The 15,399-nt window shown below is 42.0% G+C and overlaps 1 protein-coding gene across 30 annotated transcripts in view; it reads left to right on the top strand.

Moving 5' to 3' along the window:
• PPP2R2B (protein phosphatase 2 regulatory subunit Bbeta) overlaps positions 1–15,399 on the top strand; it is a 484,188-nt gene that overhangs the window by 190,615 nt on the left and 278,174 nt on the right. For 9 of the 30 annotated variants that reach the window (XM_005558150.4, XM_065546924.1, XM_065546920.1 and 6 more), the window contains one exon: positions 13,543–13,736. The exons of 15 other annotated variants lie outside the window; for them this stretch is intronic. In XM_005558150.4, coding sequence (XP_005558207.1) covers positions 13,543–13,736 — 194 coding nt within the window. Of the gene's footprint in view, positions 1–12,959; positions 13,147–13,542; positions 13,737–15,399 lie in introns of those variants that run through there. 6 more of the 30 variants (XM_005558156.5, XM_073994537.1, XM_073994534.1 and 3 more) reach the window with 2 other exon arrangements.

The raw sequence follows: 15,399 nt of genomic DNA, 5'->3' as shown, positions 1-15,399 counted from the left end.
TTAGGCATTTCATTCCATTTTTACAACTACCCTATGAGTGGATCCTATTACTATCTTTGTTTCACAAATGAGATAAAACCAGAACATGATTAAGAAACTTGCCCACAGTAAAGATTCGACCTCAGGCAACTTGGTTCTCAAAAGTCATGCCTTTAGCCATTTGCCTGTTACACTTTACTGACCCATCATAGAAAGGAGACTCACATCTGGACTTATATCATTACCAGTTAAGTGCTGTATCTGTAAGAGCCACTTGTATTCTGTACGAAAAAATATGCTGGGGACATGAGAGCACTGTAATTCTAAACTTGCACTCAACTTTGAACCTTTCTTTGGACCCAGGCCTTATTTATTTCTCTCTCTCTCTCTCTTTTCTTCTTCCTATCTGTGAAATAGACATAATGAGTCAGCATTTGGAAGCAGGAAGTGCTCTAAACTGTGTTGCTGTTGTTGTTTTCCTGGGGAGAAAGTCGAAAGCCATCATTAAATTCTCAAAAGGATCTATGATCCTAAAATGTTAAAGTCACGGCTCAGGGCCTATGGTACTTTTCAAATGTAAATTTATGAACTTGGGTTTTCATCCTTTGTTCAGTCCTTGTAGGGCTGTCAGATGCCAAATGTAAATTGCAAAGGTCTCTATTTGCGGGATGTTTAATATCATTATTTTCACTCTATATTTATTCCATAAATATTTATTGAGTTTTAAAATATATACAACCTTGCTTACAAGTTCAAGGTCCATCTAACTCTTGAATTCTGGCTTCTGTAACTTATCACACTAGTACAGTAATGGCCAGAATGACAACCTTCTTTGCATAATGCCTTGAATTTGTCAACATGTTTCCCACATGATGAGCTAAGTTTACCATGTGCTGTGTCCTAAAGCTTCTAAAGCTGCCTATACTTTTCAGATTTCCTCCAAAGAAGGAGAGTGTGGCAGACCATGATGGTGTAGGTGAAGGATAATAGAACCAGTTAAAGATAATAGAACTGAGCATAAAGGCTTCCTACCCGGACCTCTATGGCTGTGGCTCAGGAGGACTGATACAGCTCCTCCTGCAGCATTTCCCTGGCCCACCACAGGGCTTAAAAGCAGAGGCAAGGGAGAAAAGAGGAACTGTGTTACTTTACAATTTTGTCCAGGGCTGGCCCTAGTGTCTTTTGAAAGACACTGGTAATTTGAAAGACAGTGGTAATTTCTCCTCTTGACACTGACCTTAGAATACTGGAGAGTTAAGCCAACTTAATTATCCAATAAGTTTGTATTAACCTTCTTAAGAAAAAGTGGTGCATATGCCACAAAACAAAAGTTAAGAAGAACCATTGTGTGTGTGCGGATGTGATCATGGGATTCAGGACACCAAGTCTCATGCTTGTCTGTCACCAAATTACCAGGTAATCTGGGCAAGTCGCATCTTTTCTCTAGGCTTTCCTCATCAATAAAACGATGGGCTAGACCTAATGCTCTCTAAGCCCACTTTTCAGCTTCAACTTTGCCAGATGTATGATTAGCACTGCCTGGAGTTAGACAACTGCTAAGTTTGAGGGTAGAATCCTCAAAACTGCGCTAACTTCTGACACCAATTACAAATTCAGAGGGTTTCTACAACTATTCTCATTTTGATAATTCACTAGAAGAGTTCACAGAACTCACTGAAAGTGATTATACTCACGGTTATGACTTATAGGGAAACGATACAGATTAAAATCAACCAAAGAAAGAGATGCATAGGGCAGAGCCTGGGAGAGGCTCTTACAAAGTTTCAATTGTCTTCAGGGGGCATTACCCTCTTGCCATTGACCTCATGCATTACCTCCCTGCCATTATCCTCCTGCCATGTGACAATATGCATAAAGTATTGTCAACCAAAGAAACTTACCTGAGCCTTGTATTTAGAGTATTTATTGGAGCTTGATTAGGTAGACATGATGGACTCATTGATTATATATATAATTGAACTTAGTGTTCAGGTCCCCTGATAACCATGTGACCCAAAGCTTCCACCCTAAGTCACATGGTCATTCTGGTATTGCCACCCCCACCCTAAGTTCCACTGGAGTCAGTCCTTACCCTAAACAAAGACATTGCTGTCATATATGATACAGATTACCTCCAAGAAGCCTAGGGCAAAACCTAGGCCTCTCTTTGGGCAAGAGTAAATCCTTTACTACATAAGCATTCTAGGTTTGTTATTCATTAATTTTCCTTCATGATTCATCCTTATTATTAAACAAACACATATACACTCTTTTATTCTTTCAAAAGATATATTAGCATAACTAGTAGTGCCAGGCACTGTTCCAGGTACTGCATATAAAGCAGGGAACAAAATAGTTCCTGTCTCCCTGGAAATTATGTTCTACTGGTATAATAACCAAAACCAAATAAATATATACAGTCTAGTTGCAATATGGGGATAGAGAGTGATGGACAGAGATGGAGGTGCTAATTTATTTTATACAGAGTAGTCGAGAAAGGTATCCCAGTGAAGTTGATACTGGAACAGACACCTGAAGAAGTAAAGCACTGAGCTATGCTTGTGTCTGAAAGAGAGGGAACATAAGATGCAAAGGTCTTGGAATGGGAATGTTCTCCTGTCTTCCTGTCCTGTCTTCCTTCCATGTCTATAGTGAGTGGTGGTGGTGGGAGGGGAGGTGAAATTTGGTGGTGCGGCAGGTGATAAGTGAAAAAAAAAAAAAAAAGACAGAGCTATGGCTGGAGCTAAATCTTTCCAGCATTTTAAGAAAGTTTTAGTCTGCATGTGTAGGAAGCCAATAAAAGGCTTTGAGCAGAAGTGACATGAAGTGATTTGCATTTAAAAGGACCATTCTGCCTGCTGCTTGGAAACTACTCCGTAGGGGTTGGGGGTGAAGGAGGATCAGAGACTGGTTCGAATCTATTGAAATAATCTTGGTGAGATAGGATGATAGTTGGAGCATGGTAGCAGCAGTGGAGATGGTGAGAAGTGGTTGATTCTGGACATATTTCAAAGTTAGAGCAGGCAGGATTGAAAAGATGGGAATGAGAGACTGGAACAGGAGGGTGGGACAGGGTATTGTGGGGCAGAATTAGGGATTGAGATGCTCTGTAGATGCCCCGTGAAATATCAGCTTGGCTGCTGGTGATATTGTTCTGGAGGTCTGGGGAGAGGTTTATGCTTAAAGTTCAGATTTAGGGTTTTGTTGTTATGTGAGTGGTAAGCTGTGGGACTGTGGACTTTGAACTTTGAACTCTAGGGTAGTTACACGTTTAGAGGTCACAGCAGTGAGGAGCTACCAAATGAGCCTGAGGAGTGTACACTGAGGCAGTAGGAGAATAAAGAGAGAGCAGTGTCCAGGAATCAGTGAAGAAACTGTATTAGGAAGGAGAGAGTGCTCAATTGCATACAAAACGAACTGTTTGCATGTATGAGTTAAAGACAATGGAATATCTAATTCAATAAGTCCTCAGATATTAATCCACTGATCATGTGACCACAACATTCTACTCTCCAGTACAATCTAAAAGACTACTAATGGTTCTCTACTAGATGCCTACCAACTATACCTTTAAATTTCTCCACCTTCATTGGTTATAATAGTGTCCAGATGCCCAGATATGAAAGTTCCCTTTTTGGCAGTGACATCTGGCTATTTGGCTTCTTCTCTTAGCTGGAATTGAAGACACAGGTGTTGAACTAAATAGTTGACCTATTAGGATGGTAACAATTACAGTGATGGAAGAATATATTACATCTTTCTTGTCTGAGTTTGTTATGTGGTATCATCTTACTATTAGAATCCTGGTCTTTTTGTATTTTATTTATTCAGCTTACTAGTTTTAGGGGAAAATGCAGATTGGATTCAAAAATTACTATTCTGTATAATATATATACAGGTATGTCTATATATATTTTCATCTTCAGTTTGTATAACTTTAAATAGCTCTGAGGCTCATCAGATTAATGTTATTTAGTTCAGTTTTAGCATTACATTCAAGGTCCTAGTAGATAAAAATTTATTTTTTAAAGAACACATTAAAATTCTTTTTGCAAATGGAATAAAAATTTTTAAATAGTTCCATTGTACCTCTGCTGTCCAATATGGTAACTGTGGTTACCAACCCCTAGAAATGTAGCTAGTTTTGAGAGGTCTTTTAGTGTAAAACACCAGATTTCAAAGATATGGCATAAGAAAAGAATTTAGATATGTCATTAGTAATTCTATATTGATAATATATTGAAAATATATTTTGACAGATTAAATAACATAATTTTATCTTCAAAAAATTCAAATATAAATATATTAAAATGAATTTCATCAGTTTGTTCCTCACTTTTTAATGTGGAAACTAGAAAATTTACAATTACAAATGTGGTTTGCATTATATTTCTATTGCACAGAGCTGTTCTATACATTCTGGTCACATATATGTTTTTATATGTGACCAGAATTGTTTCATGTGTCTCTTGACTTCCTGGTGTGAAGAAAATGGTTTAATCTTTTCTATACAAGTTTCATCCTAAAAAGTATTTCATGGAATTAAAAAATACTTATTTTTTTTTTTACTAAGTTTAAAATGATAATCTAAAAAATCCAAAATGATGCCAGAGTCGGTGGCTCACGCCTGTAATCCCAGCACTTTGGGAGGCCAAGGCAGGCAGATCACGAGGTCAGGAGATCCAGACCATCCTGTCTAACACGGTGAAACCCCGTCTCTACTAAAAGTAAAAAAAAAAATTAGCCGGGCCTGGTGGCAGTCGCCTGTAGTCCCAGCTAGTTGGGAGGCTGAGGCAGGAGAATGGCGTGAACCCGGGAGGCGGACCTTGCAGTGAGCCGAGATCGCGCCACTGCACTCCACCCCGGGCAACAGAGCGAGACTCCATCTCCAAAAAAAAAAAAAAAAAAAAAAAAAAAAACTAAAATGATGCATGTTCTAAAAATGTTTTTAACAAAAATATGAACACAAAAGAAAACTACACATAACCATTGCTAATATTTTGATACATTCCTTTTAGCATATGCACATTTTTTAACCAAAAAATTGTAGCAGTTGGCTTATTTTGGTTTATCATTTTTTAAACATCATGAACATCTATCTTTGTCACTACTTTTAAGCATTTCTACACTACCATACCTTAAGGATATAGCATACTCCATACTCCCTATAAGTAACAGTGGTTTATGATAGTGATAATTTTTAATCTTTAATAACAGCTTTATCGATATCTAACTCACATGCCATAAGATTCAAACTTTTAAACTATACAATTCAGTGATTTTCAATTATATTCAGAGTTGTGTAGCTATTGCCCCAAATTTATTTTATTTTATTTTTATTTTTATTTATTTGTTTGTTTGTTTGTTTATTTGAGACAGAGTCTCTTTCTGTTGCCCAGGCTGGAGTGCAGTGGCGCAATCTGGGCTCACTGCAAGCTCCGCCTCTTGGGCTCACGCCATTCTTCTGCCTCAGCCTCTTGAGTACCTGGGACTACAGGCGCCCGCCACCACGCCCCGCTGATGCTTTTGTAGTTTTAGCAGAGATGGGGTTTCACCGTGTTAGCCAGGGTTGTCTCAATCTCCTGACCTCGTGATCCGCCCGCCTCGGCCTCCCAAAGTGTTGGGATTACAGTCGTGAGCCACCTCTCCTGGCCGCCCCTACCTAATTTTAGAACATTTTCAACACCCCCAAAAGAAATCCTGAACCCTTTAGCAGTCATTCACATCCTTTCTTTTTTACCCTCAGTACCTGGCGACCACTAATCAATCTACTTTCTCTATCTAAGCAGTTGTCTATTCTGAATGTTTCACAGAAATGGAATCATACAATATGTGATCTTCTGTGTCTGGTGTCTTTCACTTAGCATAATGTTTTCAAGTTTCATCTGTGTTGGGGCATGTTTCAATAGTTCGTTCCTTTTTATAGCTGACTAATATTCTATTGTATGGACATATAAGATTTTGTTTATCCATTTATCAGTTGATGGACATTTTGGGTTGTTTCCACTTTTTGGCTATTATAAATAATACTACTACATGAACATTTGTGTTCAAGTTTTGGTGTGAACACATGCTTTCAATCCTCTTCAATATATGTGTAGATGTGAAATTGCTGGGTCATATGGTAACTGTGCTTATTATTTTGAAGAACTGGCAAACTATTTGTGGCTGCACTGTTATACAATCCCACAAGCAATGTAAGATTTGAGGGTTCTGATTTTTGCCACATCCTCACCAACACAATTGTGGTGATTTTCAACTGAGAGAATATTCATCCCTAACAGAGACAAGTAAGAGTCTAGTGGTGAGTGCTTTGGAAAGAGACCTCCAGGTGATTCTGTTGTGACCTAAACTCCCTGCAATAGACACACATGCACAACGTGCATACGCGCGCGTGCACACACACACGTACACACACACACTCACAATAGCTCAAATCGCAGTGGTTAAGAGCATGGAGTGTAGAGACAGATCATGGGGCAGAGCCAGGCTCTCAATTGTCTGACTTCGGGTATATTATTTACCTCTATTAGCCTCAGTGAAATGGAGATGATACTTACTGTATAGAGGCTGTTGTTAGAATAAAATGAGACAGTGCAAGTAAAGCCCTTACCACAGTGCCTAGTACATAAGAAATGCTCAATGTTAGCTATTATTATTATATGAATGAATCAATAATTTTTGATTATATGAACTCATTATAATTTGCCTAACAAATTATTTTGTTGGGCATTTGAGTTGTTTCCAGTTTTTCATGATTGTAAGCAATGTTCTTTAGAAATAATTTTATGGCTAAATTTTTGCCCCCATCCATGGCTATTTTCTTAGAATAAATTCTGTAAAGTGTTATTTCTTGGAATATTTTTTAAAGGTTTGAAAGACATTTCCCAATATTTATTCTTGTTTAAATCATACTACAATTTTACTTTGAGCAGTGTAATCAGGTACTAAGTATGTCCCTGGAGTGTTGCTAAACTGGTTTTGGAAATCCTCACCCTATACCTAACAAATACACTGTAAACTAAAACTTTCTTGCACAGGACAGACTAAATTTAACTCTAAAACCAATGATTGATAAGAGGTACAAGAAGATATTCTATCTCATGCTCTCAGATCTAGACTCTTGAGTTTTGTAACATTTTCCCCATTACATCAATATCCTCACTAGACAAGTAAAACAGCTGTCAATGAAATAATGCACAGTGGATATTTTTGCTTAGTATTGAGGCAAATCAAGGACAAGAGTAGGGTCACAATAGAACCTGAATAGTCAAAAGGAATGATTCCTTGAGAGTGGGCGTGGCCAAACAGTCCTACATTGTTAGGTCTAGGACCCTTATAAAAGCAATCACTCACAAGTCTACCATGGTAATTTCATAACCAGCCTGGAAAAGATCAGGCAAAGGCATCAAATTTCCTCTGATGGATATGGGAAACCTTCAGGGATAGGTAGGATTTCAAGAGTTATTTAACATTATGGCAGAAGTTTGGTTGAATGGTGGAATGCTCTGGAACTGACACAACTTGGGAGATTTATTATACAGAAATTGAAGAGGACTTTGCACGGATAACAGAGATAAGGGGAAAGATATATCAGCAAGTAATGTGTTTCTACTGCTAGACTGGTAAATGTTTAACAACTGGCTCTCAAAAAAAACCCTGAATTTACGTAGTGTTTTTAAAAAATTTTTCCATTATATAACTATGGCAGATTTCTGATGTTAAACTACCAACATGATGTCTCTCAAAGCAGAACTAGAAAGAGATGTGCGTGATCAGCAAAATCAGCTCTCAATAGCCAGTACCTACCAGCTTCAGTGTACCACTGTGTATTTTCATAAGTTTTTGTACTTGAATTTCAGTTGCAGAAACATTTACATGGTAAAATCCATTAAAAGTCCAGAGTCTAGAATAAATACGACACTTTGAGGACAAGAGGTTTTGTTTTCTTTTCTCAGGTTAAATGCCACATTAAAGGATCACTTATGTGGTATTACATGTTGTAGCATGCACAAACAGGAATTGCAAACTTGTTAGAAATTCAAGAGGTCATTCTCTGGACAGTCAGCACGTAAACCACCTTAGAGAGTTGTGCAATTGGTGCTTAGTGATCATAGAGAGAAAGTCCATATGATTCCACAACAGAGAAATGTGACTAGGTCTGCACATACGTAATGTCAAAGTCAAGAGAAGATAATCCCGATTCCTTTCATTTGCATAAGACTTCATGGTTTATAAAGGACTTTTTGCAAGATGATAAAATTTCATGTATCCAGTTTCTAGTTGTTCATTAAGACAGATTGATAGGCTGTAAAACTGAGGTTTCTAGGTCATTTCTGTTTACATGAACAATTGACTTGGAGTGCATCTCTCCAATTCTCTGCAAATGGGAGATCTCATGAAGTACTGCAGGAGGAAGAAGGGTCATTTTAGTGAAGCCTGGCTCTGAGCCAAACCTGGAGTAAGCACTTTGGTTACCTCTGAAGCTACCCAACAACCCTGTGAAGTAGCAACTATTGTTTTCCTCCATTTTGCAAATATAGAGGTTCAGAGATGTTAAATTACTCACCAAAGGTCATGAAATTTATAAATGCCTGAGCTGGGACACAAACCAGGACTGTCTGACATCTAAAGCCTCTATTAAGAATCTCCAGACTGGCTTAGGTCAAAGGTTTTAATAAAATTGTAGATATTTAATGTGCTAATTGGACAGAATGACCTAAAAGGTTCCCGTGTAGGAAGCATTAGCCTAAGGAAGGATAAGTGGGTATGTTGAGTGTTGGGGGAGGGGACCATAACAAGGGTGGTTAAAAAAAAATGTGTCCACATGCTGTCATATTGAGCTGGGTAACTTAAGAAGGCTGTGTAATTGTAATTGGCCTTTTCTATGTAAAGCATAAGCCTGAAATATGTCAGTCTTTCAGAGTTCCCTCTGCTGCTTCCTTTGAAGACTATGGCTCCTTTTACATGAACTGTAAATTAGACACTAAGTTCCATGACATCAGAGACCGACTACATCTTATACACTGATGTTGCTGAATCTCTGATCCTATCCCAGTGTCTGACATAGTTAAGTACTTGCACATTTGCTGAGCATTGGCGGTGGTGATGATGACGAAAGTAAATACTCAAAGTAATAGCAATGTATTTTTTCCACATATTATCTCATTTAATCCTTGTAATAACTCTATGAAATAAATACTATTCATTTTCCTAATTTATAGATAAGAAAACTACAGTTTAGGGAGATCTTGTAACTTGCTTGAAAACACACAAATAAGTGACAGAGAATGATATTGAAGCTTTGGCACTTAACATTGCACTATAGTCTGTTGATATAGAATGCATTTGCTGTATTTCTAAGAAAGCTCATGTTATTAAAATTAGATGATAGAATTTAAGTTCTAAGAAGAAAGAAACTCTGTTTTATATAAATCTATATCCTTGGCACCTAGAACAATTCTTTTTTTTTTCTTTTTTTTCTCGAGAAGGAGTCTTGCTCTGTCTCCCAGGCTGGAGTGCAGTGGTGCAATGTCGGCTCACTGCAACCTCTGCCTCCCAGGTTCAAGCAATTCTCCTGCCTCAGCCTCCCAAATAGCTGGGACTACAGGTACATGACACCATGCCGGCTATATTTTTGTATTTTTAGTATAGACAGGGTTTCACCGTGTTAGCCAGGATGGCCTCGATCTCCTGACCTCATAATCCACCCGACTCGGCCTCCCAAAGTGCTGAGATTACAGGTGTGAGCCTCCGCCCCTGGCCAGAATAATTCTTTACATAAGTGCTTGGTAAATTTTGATCGTGTATATGCATACAGGAATAAATCAAAACAATTATTTCAATAGGAATACAGCTTATGAGCTAGAAAATTTCCAGCTCACAACAGATAATTTTAATATGGGGGTTAGAGGTATGAAACCTAAATATTTAAGTAGGATATTCAGCAATTTATTCATTTGTTTAAGAAATGTTTGTCTCCAACAAAAATAATTAAGCATCTACTAAGTGCCAGTTAGTCAACAGAAAAGATCTAGTGAGGTCAGGCATGGTGGCTCACGCCAGTAATCTCAGCACTTTGGCAGGCTGAATCAGGTGGATCACTGAGGTCAGGAGTTTGAGACCAGCCTGGCCAACATGGTGAAACCCCAGCTCTACTGAAAGTACAAAAATTAGCTGGGCCTGGTGGTGCATGCCTGTAGTCCCAGCTACTCGGGAGTCTGAGGCACAAGACTCGCTTGAACCCGGGAGGCAGAGGTTGCAGTGAGCCGAGATCGTATCACTGCACTCCAGCCTGGGCGACAGAGTGAGACTCTGTCTCAAAAAAACAAATAAAATAAAATAAGAAAACAAAAGTAAAAGATCTAGTGAAAATAGCCACCAATAATAAGTAAACAAATATTATAAAATGCTGTGGGTCATGAAAAAGGCCAAAAAAAAATGTGAACACAGAAAACACCAGAGGTCGGGACTATGGTGTGGTCAGGGAAGGCCTCAGTGAAGCAGGGACAGTTGAGAGGCTGAATGCCAAGATGTGAGGAAGTGGCATAGAACATAGCATGCGGAAGTGCTCACCACTATTGGAAAGAACTTGACATTTTAGAGGAATAGAGAAGTGGCCAGTGAGTCTTTTGAAGACTGATCTCTGCAGCCTACTCCCATCTCCCCTACTCTCCCCCACACCCCCCATCTCCACAGTGGTGCACAGGGCTCTTTTCACTCCCTTACCTCCTTCACCACATGTCATTGTGTTAAAGCACAGAGCCAACAGCTTTTCCCCCCTTGGTTTTGGGTGGATGAGCTAGTTCTCTCATATTAGAAAAGAGTAGTTGGCCAAACGGAAACCTTGAAATCTACTTAAACAATAGAGACCTATCCAATTTGCCTTCTCAGAACTTGTGTCTTAGGAAAAATGCCTGGACTGTTGAATAAATGCAGGAGAAATTTTGCAGGATATGTGAAAAAAAAATGAAGAAATCCAGAGGCTTGATCTGTGGAAGGGACATTTTCCTCATTGGTTACAGTGGAAAATTCCTCAAGCACAGCCTGGCCAATGAGCCTGGGCCTACCTGATTCATCGCACAGCTCTGTCCCAATCTAGCCCATGATTCAGAAAGACAAGGGGGAAATTTTCCCAAATACTATTCCAAGGCCTCCTGAAACAATTTAAGATTGTTCCAACTGAAGGCATAATGTCTTCTCATCATTTTGATTCACTAAGAGATGAACGTAGCTTTTCCTCACTCTGCTCCTACTCCAAATAGTGCCAATATCCAAGAGAAGCTGCAATGTGTAACTACAAAAGGACTGGATGTTGGAACCTTGGTGATAGATACAGCTCATCCCATGGAAGAACAAGCCAGGACAACTGGCACTAAAGTGGATTAAATCAACTTGTACCCGTCTTCACCTGTTACTAAAATTTTAAATGTGGATTTTGAACAAACAAGTGCATAAGCCTTAACCACCAGATGAAAATAAAATGGAATCTATTGAAAGTTGAACTGAACTCCCCCCGCCCCCTCCCCCAAAACACACACACACAGACACACACACACACACACACACACACACACACACACACTATGTCAAGGAACATTTCTGCTCTTTTCTCCTACGGATATGCAGTCACTTTCTGGAGATGAGGACAAAGTAATTTTCTATCTACCAGAAGTATCCATACTGCATGGAAATCTAATGACAATTCCCAACCTCAGTTAAGGACTTGTTTTTCCATTTTTTTGAACTTCAAATACTTTCTAAATTGTGTTAGCTGAAGCATTGTATGTATATAATTAACTCATAGGTCCCTCTGGGCCCATCTAGCTAAACTTGTAGAGCTTAACTGAGCAAGACATTTGCTGATGTCTCTCCCTACAGTGATACCCATTGAAATGAATACCTTCTACAAGATGAAACCTAGGAAATGTCCTTTCCAAATTGGCTTTCTAGTGATTGGGGTTGATGTCTTTTCCAAATTAGCTTTCTAATGATTTGAGTTGCTTCATTAAGTGTTTTTGGTTGTTTCATAACAATAATGTTCTCCTTTTCTTGCAAAAGTAGAGTTTGAAATTTGGGAAAACATGGGTGGGGAGGGAATTCTATAATTTCTTCCTAGTTGAAGTAGCAAGACAGGTCTCTTTTCTGTATTATTTGGATTCCCGAAATTCCCCCAGGGTAGCAGTGGCTCTCTGTGGGCACAGGGCTCTTGTGCTTATGTTCCTGTGCTTCAGTGTACCTTCCACGCTGAGAGCAAATAGAAGGTGTTCCTGCACAAGCAAAACCTAATGGAAGGGCTGCAATAGTTTGTCCAAAACGAAGTGCAAAGGGCAAGGGAGAGTGGACTTTTTCAGACTGACCCTGTTTACTAGTCTCGTGCTTTCCTTCACCTGTGTAGACACAGATGCTTTATTGAACACCAGCCTCCTATAGTTAGAAGATATTTTGACTCTTAGGAATGGGGGAAGCAATTACGAAGTTCTGGCCCCTGCTCTCCCTCCTATTCCTAGTGGAGGGCTTAAGATAGGCTCTGAGCGGCGCTTTCCACTCTCTCCTCTCTTTCTGAAGCTTCCAGCTCCAAACCTCGCCCTTTAAATTCACCAAGGGACCACATGCATCATATAAGGGTGAGGAAAAGGGACCTGGATGTAGACTTCCTGACTATCCAAAGGAACCTACTTCTCTTTTCTGTCCTCAAGTGCAAGTGTTCGGAGAAGGGCAGTGAGCTAGGGGCTCTGGGTGCTAGCGTAAATGCAGCCCTTAGCTGAGTGGCGCGAGAGGGGAGGAGGTTGGAAGAGCACGTCTATGCATTCCACCTGAACCTGCAAGCTAGTCGCTTGCTGCCCAGGTGCCGATTCGCGGCTGCATGCGCCCCACTGCAGTAAAGAGCAACCGCAGCCTCTGCCTCGGCCACCACCACTGCTGGGAAAGAGTCCTGGGGCTGCTGACGCGGTTGGGAGGAGCCTCGCCTTTAATGCACCAGCCGCCTCCAGCCTCCTGCAGCAGCAGCAGCAGCAGCAGCAGCAGCAGCTGCGAGTGCGCGCGTGTGGGTGTGAGGGTGAGTGCGCTGGCGCCGGCCGCAGCGCCCTGCCCAGCTCCCCGCCAGCTTCCCTACCCCCGCCTGCCGGAGCCGCCCTCCCGTGGGACCAGCACCCTCATTCCGGCCAGGCAAGCCTGAATCCTGTCCCTGCCATCTCGCCACTGCAGCTCGGGTCCAGAAAGGCACCATTTTGTCGCGGCTGCCCGCTCTCCCAGGGGGAGGAGGGATCTTTTTTTGCATTTTGGAGCGGCTGCCAACGAGGGGAACCTGTTGGGCATCTCCCCAGACCCGCTTGTGAGCGCCTCCGGGGCGGGCGGGCGGGACCAGACCCCTCGGGGCACGGCGCATCTTGGCACCCGGAGGCAGCGGAGGCAGGCGCAGCATCCTCGCTGGGAATTGGAGCTGGAGTGAGCGCACCGCGCGGGAGGAGCCGCCGCAGCCTCGCAGAACCCGAGTGGAGGAGGTGACAGCTCCATTGCCGGGTTTTTATTTTTTTTCTCTCCGCCTCCCCGTCTCCTCCTCAGGCTCGGACCATGGTGCAGTCCCACTGGCTCCCCTGCCCCCCTCTCCTGTGAGACTGGCTGCGGGGAGGGATCATGGATACTTGTCTGCCGGCTTCTGGTTCCCACGCAAGTAAGCCTGCTGTCAATGGAGGAGGACATTGATACCCGCAAAATCAACAACAGTTTCCTGCGCGACCACAGCTATGCGACCGAAGGTAACGCCAGCCCCGCCGCATTCCGCCGTTGGGGCCGGGCGCAAGTTGCGGATCACTGTGCTTCGTGGGCAGCTGGGCGCGTAGTGGCGGAGACTCCTCCGGGCCCTGGGGCTGGGGCGGGGGCTCGGCTGGCCCCGGCAGCCGCCAGTGCACCCCGCATCCATCCGGGCTCCGCGAGGCGAGCCCGGCGTTCAGCAGCAGGTGGACCCGGCGCCCACGGGAGTTAAAATGGCCCTCAGGGATTAGGCTTTTCAGGGTGGGGCTCTCGCCCAGAAAGATGACCCCAGGAAGGCAGATGATCCCTTGCCCGAGATGTTTGCGGGGGTTTTGGGGGGAGATAAGAAGGGAGGGGCCCAGTAGGACCTTGGTACCCCCTCCCTGAGCGAAACGATGTTATGTCTCTCAGTGGCTGCAGGGAGGGCATGGTTTCATTTCCTGCCCATTCATCTCCCCGGCCGGCCAGGTTACCTGCTCAGACAATCAAAACCCCAAAGGCCCTTTGCAAACGGCCGAACGTCTTTCCTTTTGGAAGTGCATTAGCAAAAATAAAAAGGTGGCTGGGGAAATAGTGCTCTAGCGGCCAGCGAATGAGGCTGACACGTGGGGCGAGCAACGCGATCGGTGGGGCCTTTAAAAATCACCATTATGAATTCTGCAGCAGTAGTTTCTGCTGAATCAACAGCCAGCAGAAAGCAAGAGGGTTCAGCAAGCTGAGCTTTGCCAAGAGGTGAAATTGTCGTCTCTCCCTCTCTCCCAGCTTGTTCTGACATAAGCCCTAGTGCTGTGCGGGCAGGGAGGGCAAGTCAGCAGGTGGAATCTCATTCTTCCTTTTGTGTGTGAATAGAGAGTAGAGGCATTTTTCCCCCCAATGCCAAAACTTTTGCATTTTTGCTTTCATTTTCTACCTGTAGGCCTTTTATCCTTAGCCACTCCTACAAAGTGTTGCATTATCACATTGTAATATCCATGCGAGAAAATGTATGTGGAAGTTCTTTAGGACAATGTTGCAAGTTGTATTCATTTAAAATTATTATTCTTGGATGCTAACATTTCTGTAATATTTAATCAAATCAAAAGACTACTAGAGAAATGTGATGGGGGAGTAAAATAGTTCAAACTCTGAAAGAAATAAAAAGACACACACACATCTGGGGGTAAAGGTGGCATCTTCTATAAACATCCCTGGAAGTTCTAGATAGAAGGAATGCCCAGTGCTATTGAAAGTATATTCTCAATTTGCCATCATTTTTGGAGAGCATCAAGCCCAGTATGCCCATGGTGCTAGACAGATAAAGCAGAGTTGTAAGCTCTGGCCTCCAGGAGCTTAGAGATGGCTTTTAAGATGTGCAGTCCATCTCTCCCCTATCCAGAGCACCATAGTTACCGATTCTTTTTCTGTGCATGATGGCAACCTGATTGCAAGATGTTCTCCCTCAATCTTAGTGCTTTGTCACTGACTCAGTGACTTGATAGCATATGACTAACTCTGTAGCTAAGCATGTCATCCAAGAGAGAAGCTGGCCTTGGATCTGTTGGCTTTGGGGGGTAAATTTCTTTCTGTTTGTAACCACAAAGAAAGAAAGCTGCCTTCGTGTTTTCTTGTATATTACATTATGCAGGCAAGAGAAACTTAGCAAGCTGAGAAAATGACCAGAGTGGAGCT

Source organism: Macaca fascicularis, chromosome 6 (genome assembly GCF_037993035.2).
Source record: "Macaca fascicularis isolate 582-1 chromosome 6, T2T-MFA8v1.1".
NCBI lineage: Eukaryota > Metazoa > Chordata > Mammalia > Primates > Cercopithecidae > Macaca > Macaca fascicularis.
The sequence above is the reverse complement of the archived record's forward strand: the minus strand, read 5'-3'. Positions and strand labels throughout refer to the sequence as shown.